A 17,548-nucleotide genomic window follows, 5' to 3' on the forward strand; every position below is an offset into this window, starting at 1 on the left:
GAGTCATTCCTTCACCACGACGAGGAGCTGAATTTGGAAGGGAAGCAAGGTCATTCTTGGCCTGGCCTCGAGGAGAGAAGGACCCCGGAGATGCGCACCTCCTGGGACCCGAGGCCCAAGCACTGACGTGGAGGCAGCACCTTCTTCTGGAATTCGGAGGTCACCCCGGTTCATCCAGAGACCATGGGGTTCAGGCCTGGCAGTCCTTCTAGGAGAAGATGCCCCTTGCAGCGGGAATGGGGAGGGGGTGGTGGTTGCTCCTTTGCAGGGATGGGGGTGGAGGGTCACAGGTCCCACCCCCTCCCAGCTTCCAGGGAGCACCGCAGGATGCCTGGGAAACCCGCCTGCTCTGTTCTGCACTGTGGCAAGGTCCCACGCTACCTTTTCTCTCTTTCACCAGTCACTAACATAAACCCACTGGGGTCACGTGATCTTCTAAGCACTTTGCCACTTACTGTCCCTGCAGCTCAGCCACAACCCTCTGTGCGTACCGTTACTGGGGCTCGCGATCCGTTCAGAACTATCAAAGGAACCATGTATGTCACAGCTAATCCTAATAAACCGGGTGTTTTCTGCACATGGGTGTGGTCTGTCTGTCCCATCCGAGACTACAGCGCTCCCGGTACGGAGAAGAGCAGGCCCCCTTGCTGGGCAGTACTGCTGTCTGCGCTGAGCGAGTCATCTGACCCAAGCCGGTGGGTGGGGACTGGATTTTCCCTCCTCCGTTCTTGGGGACTTGTGCGTGGAGCAGGCGGCTTGCGGGCTTGGTCGGTACTGGGGAGCCCGGGCCTCCCGCAGCTCTGGACTCCACGGTCAGTGGCCCCCCCGGGCGGCTCCAGTCCACTCTGCTCTCAGCTCTCCTGCTGCTGGGCTCAGGGCTCTGCTTGTCCTCCTCCAGTCCAGGGTCCCACAGTCAGCTCCGCCTCCACTCCGCCTGCAGGGTGGAGCCACAGACCACTTCCCTCTGGCCCCACTGCTGTTGCCTTCCCCTCCCGCCAGATGGCGACAGCGCCCGACATGAGGGAAAGGAGGGGTGCCCTTTCAGCCATCCCCAAACAGCCACAGAAGGGGGTGTTGAGTCAGAGGTGGGCTTCTGGCCTCCCTGCCTTCACCCTCTTCCTCCCGTGTCCCTAGGCCCCCACACACCAGCCTCGCTTCTGGCGACCTCCGAGGCCATTCCTAACCACCCTGTCCAAAGCCAGCACACCCACCCTGGCTCCTTCCCCCCCTTCTGTATCCCCAGCACGTGACTGCCCTTGGACAGGATCCGAGCTCTGCCTGACTACACAGTAGCTCTGTCCCTCCACCAGAGCTGAGCTGCAGGAGGCTGTGGGCTTGCTTAGGCCTCTGGTCTCCAGACTTGTCCAATGAGGGAGGGAGGGGATGAAGAAGGGAGGGAAGGCCTGCAGAACCAGGCACGATGCAGGCCTTGGGGCTGCACCCCAAAATGAGCACAGGGGGACACAAAACTGCCACCCGGTGCCCAACATTTGTGGGGGCAGTAAGAGGGGCGATGAGAGCACAGGGGATCCCAGAGGCAGCCCTGCGGGAGAGCAGAAAGATGAATAGCAGTGGGGTACACAGGTCCTGCGGCAAGGGGGCTCAGGGCAGGACTTGAGGGTGGAGGGAGCTCAGGTTGGCACCCAAGGATAGTGTAGTGAAGGGGCCCAAGGGGGCGGCTGCAGAGTCAGGACCAGCCACAGAGAGCCCACAGCCCTGACTGGAGAGGGTGTCAGTGGAACACAGTGGTGCCCCTATAGGAGGGGGGCCACCTGTCAGGCTGTGGCCTCAGGCAGAGGACACAACCGTGAACAAAATGGAGGCTAGCAGGGAAGCGCAGGCTGGCCTCTTTCTCCTCCCACCTTGCCCTCTCACTGCAGGGAAGTCTTAACTACATGGCCCAAGACAGCTGCTCCAGCTCCTGTGACTGCACCCTCGTTCCAGCCTGTTCGAGGGGAAGAAAGGAAGGGGCAGGCAGGTACCTTTGAAGGAATAAACCAGAGCCCGCACTTAGTATCTCAGATCATATCTAGAAGCCACAGCTAAATGCATGGGAGGCTGGGAGGTGGTGGGCCAGGCTCAGGCAGGACAGGCTCAGGTCTAGGGAGAGAGCAGGCTGTGCCTGAGAACAACGGGCCTGCACTGAGGCTTTCAAGGACTGGAGGCCCAGGGTCGGTATCTGCCTGGAGGATGCCAATGGGGCGAGAATGAGCGGAGGTGAGGCCGGGCCTGACTGGGGCGGGGACATTGGGGACAAAGCGAATCCGTGGCTACGGAAGAGGTAAAATCAACAAGGTTTGGTGACCCTTGAGGGCCAAGGGGTCTAGAGGGAACAGAAGGAACGCAAGCACATTTCCAAAATGCCACAGATAAGAAAAGCTTACAAAGTAAGCCCTAAAGTGTTCCTGTTATATCTTCCAGGAAAGAATGGAAATTCACACTGAAATTCACAATGGTTGATTGCCACTCCGGGTGGGAGCTTCCTCATGGGGGCCCCAGGGAACTTCTACACGAGTTCCGCTGGTTGGTCGTGCTGTTCTCATTCAGACTGGTCAGCAAAGGCTCCAAGGGATTCAGTGATTGGCTCAAAAACAGAGCAAATTCAGAGCCCCAGCCCAGGTGTCCAAGACTCTGGTGCAGGATAGCCCCTCCCTACCAGCGAAGGCAGGCGGATGACAAAGTCCCAATCGCAGCACCGCTAATGCAATGCTCAGATCTTAAACCATCTGTTTAAGGGCCTGGGATAGCCTGAGGGTGGCTTGCTGGCTCCGACATAGAAACTCCCAGAAGCCTAAGGGCCCCAGCCCTCCCTCTGAGGCCTGCCAGTGAAACTTTCCCCAAGTGAGAAATTTTTATGCCTTCAGAATGTCTGCTCAGGGACAAAGGCCGCTCCTAGTGCTAGCAAGAGCACATCCAACCGTATGACGCCAGCACCAGATGTCAGCCTCAGCCCCCAGTCGGGGCTCCTGGGTCCGCTGCAGTGAGATGGGACATTAAGGACTGTGCAGTTTTCCAGGTGGACAGAAGAACGTATGCAGAACCGTCACTCTCTTTTTTAAAATTTCTATTTCTTTGGAAGCAGGGAAGATTTTAATTGATGGTTGAAAAAATACGTTCTATTTTCGTTATAGACCTGCCTCACGTCATGACTGTTTGGGTCAGGACCAGGACCAGGGTGAAGCCAAGTAAGGCCCTTGCCTTGGACATAATGTAAAAGGGGCACCAAGAATTTTCATGAGCAAGATAAGTAATGCTCCCAGGTGATGTAAATTAAAAGTAATGTAAAAAAAAAAAATGCATGATGAACCAAATAGCAGCACTTTAAAGACAGGATTGGATTCCTGATGTTTCTCCCAGCTCTGGCATGACTCAGCACACAGCACTTTACTGACCTTGTCTCCCTGCCAACAGCCCACTGTGGCTCCTTTTTCTCTCCCCCCGGGGGGGGGGGGGTGGTGGTGGGGGGGGACGACAAGCCGACCACATGTTACATCTTATAGGCAAGCTGTGTTTGTTGCTACTTTGGTCAGCTGATCCAGCTTTCCTTCTGTGAAAAATGTGCCAGTATCTTTAGTTGGGGCAACTCAACTAACCCGAGCAACTCAGGGCCACGGGAAGCTGAGCCACACTGGCCGACTACCATTTCCTTCCCCGGCTCTCGGAGGCTGTTCTCACTGTTTCCTGCTTGCAACACCGCGCTGAACACCTTCCCCACCTTAGACCACGAGCGGCTGAGAACAGGAGGAAGGTGTGATGAGGTGGCTGGTGAACACCCCTGCAGCCGAACTGCTGAGGGGACCGGCCACCGTCCCAGGGAACGCGGATTCTCCAGGCCCCCGTGCCTCCCTGGCAGGCACAGCTCGCCAGTCTCACTCTCTCAGGGACCTGCAAAGCGCCACCTCCAGAGCATTTCCCCTGAAACCTCCTCCTTGGGTTTTTCCTTACAATCTGTTCTAAAACAAACACGCTTTCAAATATTTTAAAAGATGGGTTTGCGTGTGAGTTCACTTTTGTCCCTAGTATCTAGTTTTTATTTTTATTATTTTTTTAAAGATTTTATTTATTTGAGAGAGAGAGAAAGAGAGAGTGTGCACCCTTGCACAAGCAGGCAAAGTGGCAGGCAGAGGCAGAGAGAAAGGCAGCCTCCCCGCTGAAAAAGGACCCCCATGCGGGACTCGATCTGACTCTGGGATCATGACCTGAGCCCAAGGCAGTGGCTTAACCCAGGCGTCCTTGTCGCATCTATTTTTTTAAAAAATGCGTCATAATCAGGGTGCCTGGGGTAGGGGGTGCAGTTGGTTAGGCATCCGACTCTTGGTTTCAGCTCAGGTCTGATCTCGGGGTCATGGGATCAAGTCCCATGTTGGGCTGGTACCCAGCATGGAATCTGCTTGAGATTCTCTCCTTCTCCTTTTGCCCCTCCCCCAACTCGTGCTCACTTTCTAATAAATGCAATCTTTTAAAAAAATGCATCATAAGGGGCGCCTGGGTGGCTCAGTGGGTTAAAGACTGCCTCCGGCTCAGGTCATGATCTTAGGGTCCTGGGATCGAGCCCCGTGTCGGGCTCTCTGCTCAGCGGGGAGCCTGCTTCCCCCTCTCTCTCTGCCTGCCTCTCTGCCTGCTTGTGATCTCTGTCTGTCAAATAAATAAAATCTGTAAAAAAATTTTTTTTTAAGTAAATGCATCATAATTAAAAAACATGTTTTCTAACGTTTAAACTTACTGCACACCTTGGCGCAGGTGGCAGTTGGTGTGGGGTCGAAGCTGGGACCTGTGGCTCTTGTGCCACCAGCCTGGACCCGCCCTTCCTGTCTGGGTGCCCAGCCCCTGCCGTACCCTCCTCACCTCTCCCTCTACACCTTGGGTGGAGCCCAGCATTTCTCAAATACACAACAAGCTCACTCCGTGGGCCTGTGTGGGCCCCGTCCCAAGTAGCAGGGACTCACCTTAAATGCCCCAAGAGAGGAGGGGAGGTACGATCAGAGTCATCCCAATTGACAGCTGGGTAAACTGAGGCACAGAGCTGTAACCAGGCAGTAAGAGGTGGAGCCAGGGTGGGAACTCTGGCCATGCTGGCCTCACTCGGTCTCATCCTGGGCCTCTTTAGGCTCCTAGGCCCAGTCGCCCTCCACCCAGCTTGCCCCACTGTCCACTTGGCAAGTTCCCCGCCCCCTCCCTCCCACACATCACCTCCTGGCCAGCCGCATACCTTGTTCCGCTGACCCATCCGACCTTACAGCTGACCCCATGAGAGCACAGTGCCAGACCGATATGGATGAAATGCACGGGGGACTTAAGGAAAAGACCCCGGAAGTTGTGGAACTGACGACCAAGAGTAAAAAGGCGCAAAGGGCCAAGAACAATAACTGCAGGGAGGGCCAGGAGCCCCACTGCTATGCCCCGGGCAGAAGGGGGCAAGCATCAGGGTATTTGTGCCTGGGCCTCAGGACCCCAGGGATTGGGGGGAGGGGCCGGCTACAGGGCATCCTGAGAAAGCCGCCTCTGACATCCTTGGTAACCACAGCCCCTGTGGCAGAGCCCAGGAGGTCGCCCCAGGTGGGAGGCTGGCCCTGGGCTAAGGGCTCCCCACAGCCAGTGGCCAGTGGGCTGGGGAGTGGAGGGAGCCAGGCTGGGGCTAGTTGCGGTCACTGGGCCTCCTCCTACCCTTTCCACTTCCACCCCTCCTCCCTGGCTCTCCTCCTCTTGGAGCTGCAGAGCAAGCTGCTGCAGGGCTGACGGAGGCCTCTCCCTTCTGGCCCTCCCCACCACCTGGCCTTGGTCCTTGCAGGTGGAAAACGCAGATGCTTGTGGAGGGACACCATGGCGGGATGAACAGCCTCTGGTATACAGGCAGTGCTCAATGAACAAGTGCTAGAAACTGGTCTGCCTGGGAAACCAGTCCTTTCCTGGTGGGAGGGAGAAGCCTCCCTCTGCAGTCACCCAGTCAGCCCTCCCACCAAACCTCCCCCAAGACCACTGAGGGCGGGGGGGGGGGGGGGGGGGATGGGGGGGGTAAAGGGGAGGGGTCGAACTTCACCAAGAGGACCCCAGAACAATAGCTGTGCCTGAGGGGAGCTCCACCACTGGGGAGGCTGGGCCCAGCAGACAGGAGCTGCTTACTCAGACCCACACACACTCCCAGCCCCCAAGGAGCCCCCGTTGGGCACCAAGGCCTTCCCAGTTTGGAAGAGGGGCTCTAAACCCAGAGCTTCCTCCCTGGCCCTCCCCAAGACACAGGCTCAGGCTCCCACAGTGAATCAAGCTTTATTGCCACACACAGACTTTTCTGCTCCCTGGGGGCCAACTCTGCACCTCGGGGAAGCCTGCTTGCTGGCTTGGCTTGGAAGCAAACAAGCCAGGGCCAGGAGAGAGGGGGTGTAGAGGGGTTCCGGGGGAGGGAGGCCCAAAGAGACCCCTACCCCAGGTTTCCCTGAGCAGTGCCCAGCCCCAGGGCCTTGGGGGCTGGCTTGTGTTGGGGGAGGGGGGCTCACCCTGACCCTCCCCTGGGGCTCCCAGGCACGTGGGGAGAGGGGAACCCCACAGAGCCCCCTCAGCCCACCACGATGCCCTCAAGGGTGCAAGGGACAGAAAGACGAGCTGCAAATGTGCACAGGCCCACGTGTGCGTGCCCACGCCACGTGCGGACAGTCAGCAGTCCAGGCCGATGGACACCAGCAGGTCCTCCAGTGACCGTAGCCGCTGCTGGGCCTCCTCAATGGCGCTGTAGGTCTGCACCGTGCTAGCCACGTGGAAACGGATGTCGTCCACCAGCGGGATGGAGTCCGTCTCCTGCCGGGCAGCCACGGCCGCCGCCTCCTCCCGCACGGCATCCACGAAGTCTTCCCGCTCCACCAGCTGCGGACAGGCCAGCTCAGAGCGCGCCGGCCACCCGGCCTGCCCCACCCACCACGGCTCCCATGGGCCCACCTTCTCGATGACCTTGGCCATGTACTCTGTGCACTGGTCCTCAAGGCGCGCCAAGCGGAACAGCTTGGCCACACGCCACACGCCCACCACGCTGTCCTCGTCCAGCAGCTGGGCCAGACTGCGGCCACACAGCCGCTTCAGGCCCGGCAGCAGGTACATGTCGGCCACGCTCAGCACATCATAGGCTGCCTCAGGGGGCAGCTGCAGTGAAAGAAGGGGTGAGGGAGGGTGTGCCCCAAGGTCACCGAGGCCACTCAGGGCCCTGGCGGCAAGGCGGGCCAGGAGCTCCAGCCCACATCTCACAGGGCCCAGGCTGCTGCAGGCACCGTGGGACCAGAAAGGCTGAAGGGGACTGGGGTTCCCGGGCCCCAGGCAGGCTTGCAGGCCAGCAGGGCCTCAGCAGGGAAAAGAGGCTGAGCTGTGAATCACACAGACCGTCTTCTGAAATTCTAGCTGTGGGACCTGCCTAGGCATGTCACTTCACCTCTGTGTGCCTGTTTCCTCCTCTCTGGGAGGCGCAAGCACGCCCGCCTCAAGACTGTCAGAAAACAGAAGGTGTTCCTCTAAACTGAGGCAGGGGCCCCCACTAAGGCGGTGCAATAACTCTTTACCTGCTCCCCCACCCCCCAACACCAGGACCGCACGCTGGGAGTGGGCTCGGCTCCCATCCAGACTTCGGGCGGACACGGGCAGCAGGCTGGAGACGGGGTGGGCAAGACCTCCGCTCGCACGTCCCGGCCACAGGCACTGCTCCGCCAGGCCAGGCACTTTACCTGGGACACACACTCCCCCCGCATGAGCCCTTGAAAGAGAACAGCCATCAGCGCCCCTGCTCTCTGGACGGGGAAAAGGCAGGCACAGAGCAGCTGAGTGACCAGCTCTGAGGTAACACACAACTTGTGGGCGGCTAACCCCAGCGCCAAACCAGGTTTGCAGCCCAAGTCCACACTGCCAGCCGTTAACAGTGGCAAAGCTCCCTCAAGAACTGGGGGAGGATCGTGGAGCCCAGAAGGCAGGGGCCGAAGAGCTGTGCCACAGGAGGAATGAAGTCGAGGAGGCAGGAGGAATGGAGGCCGGAGCGGGTGTCTGAGTGCAGAGGCTGCTGGGCTTAGGGATGGGGGCGCTTCGTGCGGCGAGCACAGGGCTAACGTCGCGGCCCGGCCAGTCTCCTGGGCCTTCCTCCTGACCAGAGGCCACATGTCCCAACCTGCGCTCTGGCAACTGAGTTCTCTCCAGAGCCACAGAACTGGTGTGTGTGGCCTCTACCTGGCCTGTGACAAAGGAAACTCCTTGCCTCATCTTCCTCTTCCTCTTGACACATGAGTCAGCCCACACCCCGACCTCCAGACACAGAGCAGAAGGCCACCTCGGATGCTGAGGACCGGTCCAGCCCGCTCTGTGTTTCGCAAGGAAGCGAGGGGAACACAGCCACACCCGCTCACTTCCACTCCCGCTAGAGGGTGCTTCGCGTGAAGGCAGCGTGGACCGGCCGGGGCAAGGATGCTCGTGCACACGGCACTTTCACCTGGTCCTCAGAGGTCTGCAGACCCCGGCCCTAGGCCACGTCACAGGGATAAGATGGAGGGGACAACCTGGGTCCCAGAGCACGCACTTGGTAAACGCACCTCAGAAATGAAGGAGAAACGAACTTCTCTCTCCTTTAAGTTACCAGATGTGGGTGCTGTTTATCGTTTGTCACAGTGGCCTTTTACACACACACACACACACACCCCCCTTTGGCAGTAGCTCTGGCTGCCCATGCCGCCCACACGTTAGGGATGCTCTGGGGCAGCTAAAGACCCAGGGACACAAACGAACAGGGCACAGAAATCCAGAACCTTGGGCGTGAGCCGCTATCCAGAGGCAGGAGGCTCAGGGTACCCCACTGTTGTAATTCAGGGTTACTCCCCCTACCCACCCTCCAACTGGAGAACTCAGGGACCCCAGGTGGTATGTGCTCATGGTGTGGCTCCCACCATTCCTTCCTGCTCTGGAAGCGACTGAGGCCCCCTCTGCCTGAAAGACAAATCCAGACATGTCCCACACTTCCTCTCCAGCCTCCTGGAAAACCAGCCCCATGGAGCCAAGCAGGACCTGGGTCCTCCCTTTAAGCCCCATGGAGACCCGGGCTGTGGCCCTGTCCTGACTGTCACACCCCCCAGCCCAACGCCCCCAGCGCACCCGAGCCCCGCACCTCTGTGTGGTCGCTGTAGATGTAGTAGAGCACGTGCGTGAAGATGTCAGGCGAGATGCCGTGGAGGGTGATGGCTGGGAGGCCGCCTGAGGCCTCCAACTCCTCATTCTCTCGGAAGTGGTCATCCAGCAGGGCCCGGAAGTAGTCACTGCGGCCGCAGAAGAAGGCCTGGGGGAGGCTGGGCTCAGGAAGGGCAAGGGCTGGGGCCCATGCCCAGAGAGCTGGCCGGGGACTTAAGGCAAGGGGGCGATGGTGTAGGGGGGAAGGGACGGCACCTTGTGGCAGAGAAAGCTGCAACCTTCCACCCGGAAGCAGACATCGGGACAGCTGTTGAAGCCGTCAGGGCAAGGGAAGGGCAGCTCCCCGAGATCACCCTGGGCGGGGGGGGGGGGAATGGGAAAAAAAGACACCCTCAGAGCAGGGGGGGACAAGGGACAGTGGCCAGCCCCAGCCAAAAGCCTGTTCTAGCTCAACCCCTGAGAGCTGGCCTGCTGCCCCATTTGAAGACTTGAGTACAACACCAACAACAAAAGTAAAATAGGCTCAGAAAAGGGAAGCGACTGGGGTGCCTGGGTGGCTCAGTGGGTTAAGCGCCTGCCTTTGGCTCAGGTCATGATCTCAGGGTTCTGGGATCAAGCCCTGCATGGGGCTCCCTACTCAGAGGGGGAGCCTGCTTCTTCTTCTCCTATCCCTCCCACTGTGCCTGTGTGCTATCAAATAAATAAAATCTTAAAAAAGAAAAAAAAGAAAGAAAGAAAAAGAAAAGGGAAGTGACTGACTTCAGGTCACACAAGGGTTGAACCCGAGAGTTGGACCTGTCTACCACAGCTATGCCCATATCGGGCCCCATCCCAGGGTGCCTTGCACTTACACGGAGCTCAGGGGGCAGGGCGCAGTCGGCCAGCAGGGCCATGTCCTCCCGAAGCCGGGGGTCTGCTGGGGGGGGCTCGATAGTCAGCACCTTCACGCACGTGCCTGGCTTGGATGCCACTGTGAAGGGGAGAGTACAGCTTCAGGGAGCCAGGTGGGCCCTGCCAGTTCCCACCTGATGCCCTGGACCCAAGCCTGGACGCACCGAACTCGGACACCTTCTCGCACTTGGCCTCCAGGTCACTGAGCAGGTCCCAGAGCTGGCACTGCTTGGCCAGGCGCTCACAGTCGCTAACATGTTCCACACCGATGTCCAGGCGGCCTGGGTGCGGCACAGGAGGCTCAGGACCCGAGATGAGCCCTCCGCTGTCCCTAGCACTGGGACTCCTGGATCTACTTGCTGCCTTGGGTTTCCTATCGCCAGCCACTGCCTGAGTTCTACAGGCCCCAAGACAGACTGGAGAGGGCTCAGTCTGCCGGCGGGACAAGCTCTTCCTGAGCAGACACGCTGGCTCACTGTCTCCCAGCCCGTCCGGGAGGCGGGTGGAACTGCCCCATACTGCAGGGGATAAGTACCAGGAGATAAAACGGGGGGTCCAAGGCTACAGGTGGGTCTGCTGCTGGACAGAAACACCATCCCTGCCTGCCCACCTGGGGCCCCGAGGTTCACCTGTGTACAGGTATTGCAGCAGGGCCCCAAAGGCCACAGGGTTGATCTGTAAGCAGACAGCCAGGAGGAGAGGTCAGAAGTGGCCACCCAGCACAAGCCCCCCACCGTCTCAATGCCCCCCTGGGACGGACGCACCAGTGGGTGCCTCAGGACCACGACGTTCTTGCCCTTCCACTTGGTATCCAGCATATTGGCAAAGTAGGCACTGCGCACGCCCAGGACACAGCGATGTGCCCGGAAGGGCTTCCCGTGCACGACGAAAACCACATCGCTATGGATGCCTTGCTCCAGAAGCCTGGGAGGGGGATGCGGAGGAGGTGTTCAGGGTGCGACTCCCCCCAGTCTCAGCACAGCGGCCCCCATCCCACCCTGCAGGAGAGCCCTCAGCCCCACATCACTGTCCCACTCCACGCACACCCAGCCCTGCACCCCATCTCACCGCTGCAGGAAGTCGTCGTAGTAGTCCCGCCTCCGGCAGGAGGCTGTCACCTGCTTATAGTCCCGCAGGGCCCGACGAATGGGGTCACTCAGTGCTCCATAGAGGCAGCGTTCCCCATCAAAGGTGTTGGCCTCACAGCGGGCTCCTGGGGGTAGCAGGGCTCACCGGTCAGCAGGGTCAGGAACAGGCACACCGTGGCTGGGATAGGGGCTGGAGGAAATCCTCATCTCTCCCCCTGCAACCTTCCCACATGTAGGGCCCAGCCCTGTAATGTGGAGCCCCTTCCAAATTACCCTGGGCCCACTCTGACACTATAATCTTCCCTGCCAGGACCTAGGCACACCGGCACATCTGAGCACCACACACTACAAATAGAGCAGGCTCAGAGACTGCCCTGTTCTATGCACTGGAGGGACAACCATAAACAGACAAGTAGTACCTATCCTAACTAAGCTGATACTCTAGTGGAGCAGTGGCCAATAAATAGGTTAATAAATGTCAGGTGCTATGAAGAAAAAGCAAGTAAGACAAATGGTAACAGCAGTTGTGGCTGCCACGTAGTGAGGCCACGGAAGGTTACTGTGGCCGTGACCGTGTGCAGAGACCTGAACGGAATGAGGAAGTCAGCCATGCAAAGATCTGAGAAAGGGCCATCTAAACAGAAAGAGCAAGTGCAAAGGCCCTGAGGCAGAGGCAGACTTGGAGTGCCGCAGCACTGGAGAGGCAAGTATGGCTGGAAGACTGAGCACTGGGGGAGCCAAAGGAGGTGAGGCCAGAGCGGGAACAGCAGGTCAGCTTAGAAGCACAAAGACTGGCAAGGCATTCTAGTTTTATGCTAAATACAACGGCAATCTTAGGAGAACTTAAAGCCTATCAGGCTTAGGAGACCCACCAGGCTGCGTTATGGAGAATAGACTACAGGTGGGGTAAAAGGGACCGTCAGGAGACCAGAGAAGGCTGGCTTTGAGGCTGGGGAGAGGTGCTGTAGTTGGGCTGGGTGGTGGCAGTGGAGATGGGGAAGTGGAAGTAGGTTCTCAAAAGGGAAGTAGGTTCTCAAAGTAGAACCAACAGGACTTGCTGATTGGATGTGTGTGGGGGTGACAGAAAGACAGGACTTGATGGTGACTGCAAATGCAATCCACACATACACACAAACACACACAACCTCAGCCCCCCTCTCTCACCATTGGCCAGAAGATAGAGTACTAGCTCCTCGTGCCCACACAGGCAGGCATAGTACCTGAGGGAGGAAAAGGAGTACAGGAGGGAGTTACCAGGACTGAAAGCCCCCGCCCCGCACCTGCCATGACCACCCACCCAGCCGGCACTCACAAAGGGGTGCTGTCCCACTTGTCCCGCACATTCACCTCCACGTCCCGTTGCTCCAGCAGGTACCTAGGCGGGGAGGAGGTCAGAGCCCGAGTCAGGACACGTTCATGGTCTGTGAGAGGAGACCCACAGACTGGGGAAAGAGAGAAAACATCCCTTTTGGCTGAGGGAAGTATCCCCTAGGTGAGGGCCGATGACAGGCAGACCAGAGCAGGAAAGGCATTCGAAGCAAACGGACCAACATAGGTAGAAAAGGTGTAGAGCTGGGAACTCAAAAAGCAACCACTGAGCCTCAGAAGCAGGACCCCAGAGCCCAGGAGGCCAAGGGTCTGGCCTGAAGGCATTTGGGAGAGAGGAGCTGATGACGGGTATCTGTTCTGCCCGTTGGGCCAGCAGACTGGATCAGGGAGACTGGAGGCAGGGAGACCAAGAAGGCTGCTGCAGGTGTCCGGGTGGTGTGGAAGCGTGAAGAGAAGTGAACAGATTCTAGAAGCCAGAAGTCAGGAGACATGGTAGCCAATGGCATGTGGGAGGCGAAGGGGGGCCATCATGGATGGTGATGAAGCCATCACTGAGGGCAGGAAGCCTGGGGTAGACATCCAAGCTGGCAGGGAGTGCTCTTGAGTTGCACTCAGCTTCAGGGGTTATCAGCTAACTCCTAGGTGACACCTGCTGCTGGGGGGGGGGGGAGGGGGGAACCAGGGACGCTGTGGTTGTCAGGAAGCCTGGGACCACCCCAAGAGAGGTAGTGGTGGGTCAGATACAAGGAACAGGTAGGGAAGGGCCCACGAAGTGAGATGCCCCACATCCCAAATAGGCACCCCGTCAATCTCTGTTCTATGGCGATTTCTACGCAGATTTGTTTTAGCTACACTTAGGAGTTTCCAAATCTCCAGGGAATCAGAGGTTAATTCTGGGTCCTAGGTGTTCCCAGCATGCCGATCCCGGAGCGCATCAGCGCGAAGAGCCACGTTTAGAGTCCCGGGCCCGCCTCGGGGTCTGACCTCCCGGTCCTGAGCACTCAGAGGGCGACCCTCCTCTCCGCGGCTCCGCGTAGCAGTCCTCTCCTCCGGGACCCCAGGGAGTAAAACACCCCCAGCACTCCGTCCTGCCGCACCTCGGCTCGGAAAGCTGCCTCGGCTCCCCGCTGGGACGCCCAGGCGCTCTTGCCGGATGGGGCGGTCTATGGTGGGTCCGGCGCTGGGGCTGCTGCAGCGCAGAGGCGCGCGCCCGTCCCGAGCCGGTCCACCGCACGCACCGGGGCCGGTGGCGCCCCTCCCACCCCGCCCCTCCCGGGGGCTGCGGGGTCCTCACCGCACTCGGCCCACATCCCCCTTTCTGCAGCTGGCGAAGAGGTCGCTGGTGTCCATGATGCGGGCAGCTCGGACCCCGGCCGAACGACCTCAGGCGTCGGTGGCTGCAGCGGCGGCTGCGACGCGCCCCGGCCGGATGTAAACACACGCGGCCCCGCCCCGCTCCGCAGCGGCGCCTGGCGCCTGGAGGACCTACCCGCGCCGCGCCGCCCCCTGCGCTCCCGCCCCGCCCCGCCCCGGAGCAAGAATGAGTCCGGCAGGCGAACTGGCTGGGCCCGGCGTGGTCTCCGGGCGGGTTTAATGGGGGTCCCGGGGCGCGGCCGGGGAAGCGGGGCCGTTCCGGGACCGGCCCCTTGGGTCAGGTGGGAGTGGGGAGGGCTGTGCCGAGACTGTTCCGTGAGTCGGTGGGAAGCGGGAGGACCCCGCACCGAGGGCCGGGCTGCGGGAGAGCGGCCGGGACCGGGAGGGGAGGGGAGGCGCGGCTGACCGCTCCGGGTCCGCCCGGCTCGTCCCGGCGCAGCCCCCACGGGACGAGGGCACGGTCGCGGGGTCACAGCGGGCCAGAGCTGCCGGCGGGCGGGCGCCCTCACAGGTGCGTGTCCTCCTCGAACACGTCCGAGTCCTCGGGGTCCCGCTTGCCCCCCATGAGCGCGCTCCAGCCCCCCGGGCCGTTGACGGCCCCGCCGCCGTTCAGGCTGGGCTGCTTCTCCTGCATCTCCGACTGGCTGTCGCTGGCCACGTCCAGCGTGGGGTTGTCGTGGCAGCCGTTCTCTACGAAGCGCAGCTCCTCGCCGTGTGACTGCGCCGGTTGGGAGAGGGCCACTGGGCGAGCGCCCCAACCCAAGCCCCCACCCGCCCGAACAGCTCCGAGCACAGGGCCTGGAACCATTCACTGTTCCTTCCCTGGTCTGTGAGACCGGACACAGGGAACCCCCAGCAGACCCTCGAAAGATGTCCCTTCCCTTCTGTCCTGTTCCCACAACCAAACTCCAGATGAGACTTTGCACTCAGCAAGCGGGAGGCCTCCCTGACACCATCTGATCTCTCCCCACAGCCCCCACAGCCCCCACTGCACCTCTAGCACCTATGACTGGGCAGGTGCACTGCAGACAGGAGGGATAAACTGGGGGGGAGGCTCTGGACAAGCAGCTTCAGGAGCAGACCCCCATCCCAGGACATTACTGCCACCCCACCTGCAGTGTGGACAGTGAGTCTCAGATGACTGAACCCGCCGGGTACCCTCTCCTCCATAGGCAAGACCCCCAGCCCAAGCCCTCCTGCCAGTGTGCCCCCGTGCTCACCACATGTTTGAGCTTGGGCAGCCGGCGCTGCCAGCAGTTATAGAGCAGGCCCAGCACGATGATGATGACACAGATGGCACCGATGACCACCAGCACCACAAAGAGCGTCCCATAGTCACTGCGCACCTGGCTGGCCCGTGCCTGGCAGCTGCTTGTAGTGGAGTAGTTCTGGATGCCAATCTGGGGGTGGGAGGGGCCAGTTTCCCCAGCTGAGGTCCTGGGTGTTAGGGCTCCCCATGGGGCTGTAGGGTTGGGGCTCAGGGACAGGGGACAGGCTTTGAGAAGAGCTGGCATGCTCCTGACTATGCGCTCTCAGAGGCCTGGACCTGTGCTCATCTGGGACTCCAACCCTGTCTCTGCCCAATCCCCATCCGTTCACCGGATGGCAGCCACAAGTCTCTTGATGCCATGCCTCCATTCACGACCTCCCCTCACATCCCCACCATGGCTCTGCCCTGATCCTGTCCCTGTTGGGCAGAAGTCTGGCTCCCCTACTGATTCAGGTCGCTGAAACACAGCTTCTACCTTGGGTGTGGAGGTGTTCTGTCACCATTATGGACAGTGCAGATTGGGATGCTGGGGACAGCCCACATCCTGGGCCACCACCAGCCTCCCAGCTTCCCCCTTTTCCCTTGACCCATTTGGTGTCAGGCCGGTACCTCCGCCACACTGCAAGCTGTCCTGGGTGGGCTGCTCTTCTCAGGCCTAGAGGCTGCTGTGCCCCTACTGGGCCAGGCAGGTGCACTCTCCACAAATGAGCATCTCAAGCAGAGAGCAGGAAAGGGGAGGTGCTATCCTCATCAGATGACAGCTGCCAGGGTGAGGGGGCTATCTACTAGCTTCCAGTGCAGCGGCCTGGGAGCCTCCCTGTCTGCCTTGAACTCCTCTACATCAGGCCAGGTTTCATCTCTGCCTGGGTGTCTATGAACATCCTATTTCCAGTACTTTTCTTTATTGACTTTTTAAATTATCAAAGATCAGTTTCCCTTGCTAGGTTCAGCCACCTAACTGAAACTGCTAAATTTGCCAGGCCAGGTCAGTCTGAATAGTGCCCAGCAAAGCTAGAACACGCAGGGACAGGGAGAGGCAGGAAGTTTCTGTGGGAACCAACGATGAAGACCAGCCCAGGTTTCCACCTGGCCCCCATCCCAGCATCCTGTGTTCATGAATCCGAACTTAACAACTAGGAAGTCCCTTGGTAACCATCCAGGTAGTAAGGACAGCATTGTGCTTAAAGGCCTGGGCTCTTAAATCCTTCGGGCCTGGTCCAAAGCCTGGCTCTGCTGCTTCCTGGCTGTGCGTTCTCGGGCCAGTCACTTCCCTTCTGTGGGCTGCAGCTCTCATCTTAAATAGGACACCAATGGTACTCAACAGGGAACCCTGTTTAATCCTCATGAGGCAAGGGCTGGTGCTGAGGGCTGAGTGAGAGAACCCAGCACAGTCTGGCACTTAGGAAGCATTCAGTGTGCTTATCAAAAAAACCCCAAACCACCAGCACAACCACCTTTCCGCCTTGCGTGTGACGGATAAGGAGGTGAAGTGCACGGTCACGCACAGCTCATCTTCCCCAGCTGTGAAAGACTGCAGAGCCTGGGAGAAGGGAGCGGGCTGATGCCAGGTCCCTGGGTTTCACAGTGAGCAACTGGCATGGTGGCTGCCCTGGGGAAAGGAGGGGAGGAACCCAAGGTCCTCCCCATTCTAGAAAGTGGAACAAGTAACAGGAAGACCAAGGAGAAGGGCCAAGGGGGGCTGCCCCACTCACAGGCCCCGGCTCTGCTCAACCCCACACAGGGGTGGCTGGCTGGCAGTGCAGGAGGACAGGCTGGCAGTGCAGGAGGACAGGCTGGCAGTGCAGGAGGACAGGCTGGCCAGAGTGTTGCTCAGCCCGTGTCTCTAGGACCCGCCGTGCAGCTGGCCAACTGCACTGGGTCAGGGCTGCTCCTCAAGTTGGTGGGGCTGTCCCCTGAGCCTGAGCCCTGTCCTGCCAGATGATGCCTGACTGATGGCTTCGGGAGCATGCCCACACCTGTTGGGTTTTCTTTTGTGGTTTCTGAAACTGCATCACGCTCTCCTACCCCACGAGGCCTCTACCCAATTCCTAGGGCAATTCCTACTTACCCACAAGACTCCCACTGACCAGTCCAGATCCCCCTCGGAGGTCTCATTCCTTCTGAGACCTATCCTGACCACCACCCGCTCCGGGCCCTTTCACAAACTGCGGTGGTGCATACACATTCCTACGCATTCGTGCACTCCATCTCTCCTGCGGGAACTGTGTCTTAGGAGGACTGAAAGGAGGAGCTGTGTAGAGCAAGAGCTGGACTTCTGCTCCTTTGCACCACCGTGCCAGCTGTCTCCCACCCTCAGGGAAGGCAGCCCTGCTCCCGGAGCTGTAAGGAATGAGAGGGGAGTAGGTCCCTGCCTTCTTACCTCCACCAGATTCCTGCGGATGTCACCCAGCATGGAAAGGACATCTTGAGTGGGCACCACCCCTGGGGGAAGACA

At 59.6% G+C, this 17,548-nt stretch overlaps 2 protein-coding genes across 6 annotated transcripts in view; both read right to left on the reverse strand.

The window, feature by feature from the left end:
* Positions 1–6,248: 6,248 nt before the first annotated feature.
* Positions 6,249–13,880, reverse strand: ABTB1 (ankyrin repeat and BTB domain containing 1). Of its 5 annotated transcripts, none has more exons than XM_045991629.1 (12): positions 13,744–13,880; positions 12,468–12,495; positions 12,285–12,340; positions 11,101–11,245; positions 10,797–10,956; positions 10,662–10,707; positions 10,197–10,313; positions 9,993–10,111; positions 9,397–9,495; positions 9,122–9,289; positions 6,928–7,128; positions 6,249–6,855 (listed from the first exon to the last, which is right to left on the reverse strand). In XM_045991629.1, exons 1-12 carry the CDS (start codon positions 13,757–13,759, stop codon positions 6,649–6,651), a joined length of 1,362 nt encoding a protein of 453 aa, XP_045847585.1. In that variant the 5' UTR covers positions 13,760–13,880; the 3' UTR covers positions 6,249–6,648. The 5 variants fall into 5 exon arrangements, with proteins under 5 accessions (XP_045847585.1, XP_045847584.1, XP_045847583.1 ...); XM_045991628.1 differs by having other exon boundaries at positions 12,433–12,495; XM_045991627.1 differs by having other exon boundaries at positions 12,433–12,562.
* Positions 13,881–14,035: 155 nt separating this feature from the next.
* Positions 14,036–17,548, reverse strand: part of PODXL2 (podocalyxin like 2) — a 36,894-nt gene continuing 33,381 nt past the window's right edge. The window contains exons 6-8 of the mRNA XM_045989803.1: positions 17,474–17,535; positions 15,044–15,223; positions 14,036–14,541 (exon numbers count right to left, since the gene is read on the reverse strand). Coding sequence (XP_045845759.1) covers positions 14,329–14,541; positions 15,044–15,223; positions 17,474–17,535 — 455 coding nt within the window. The 3' untranslated portion in view covers positions 14,036–14,328. The remainder of the gene's footprint in view (positions 14,542–15,043; positions 15,224–17,473; positions 17,536–17,548) is intronic.

This window comes from Meles meles, chromosome 20 (assembly GCF_922984935.1).
Source record: "Meles meles chromosome 20, mMelMel3.1 paternal haplotype, whole genome shotgun sequence".
Classification (NCBI taxonomy): domain Eukaryota; kingdom Metazoa; phylum Chordata; class Mammalia; order Carnivora; family Mustelidae; genus Meles; species Meles meles.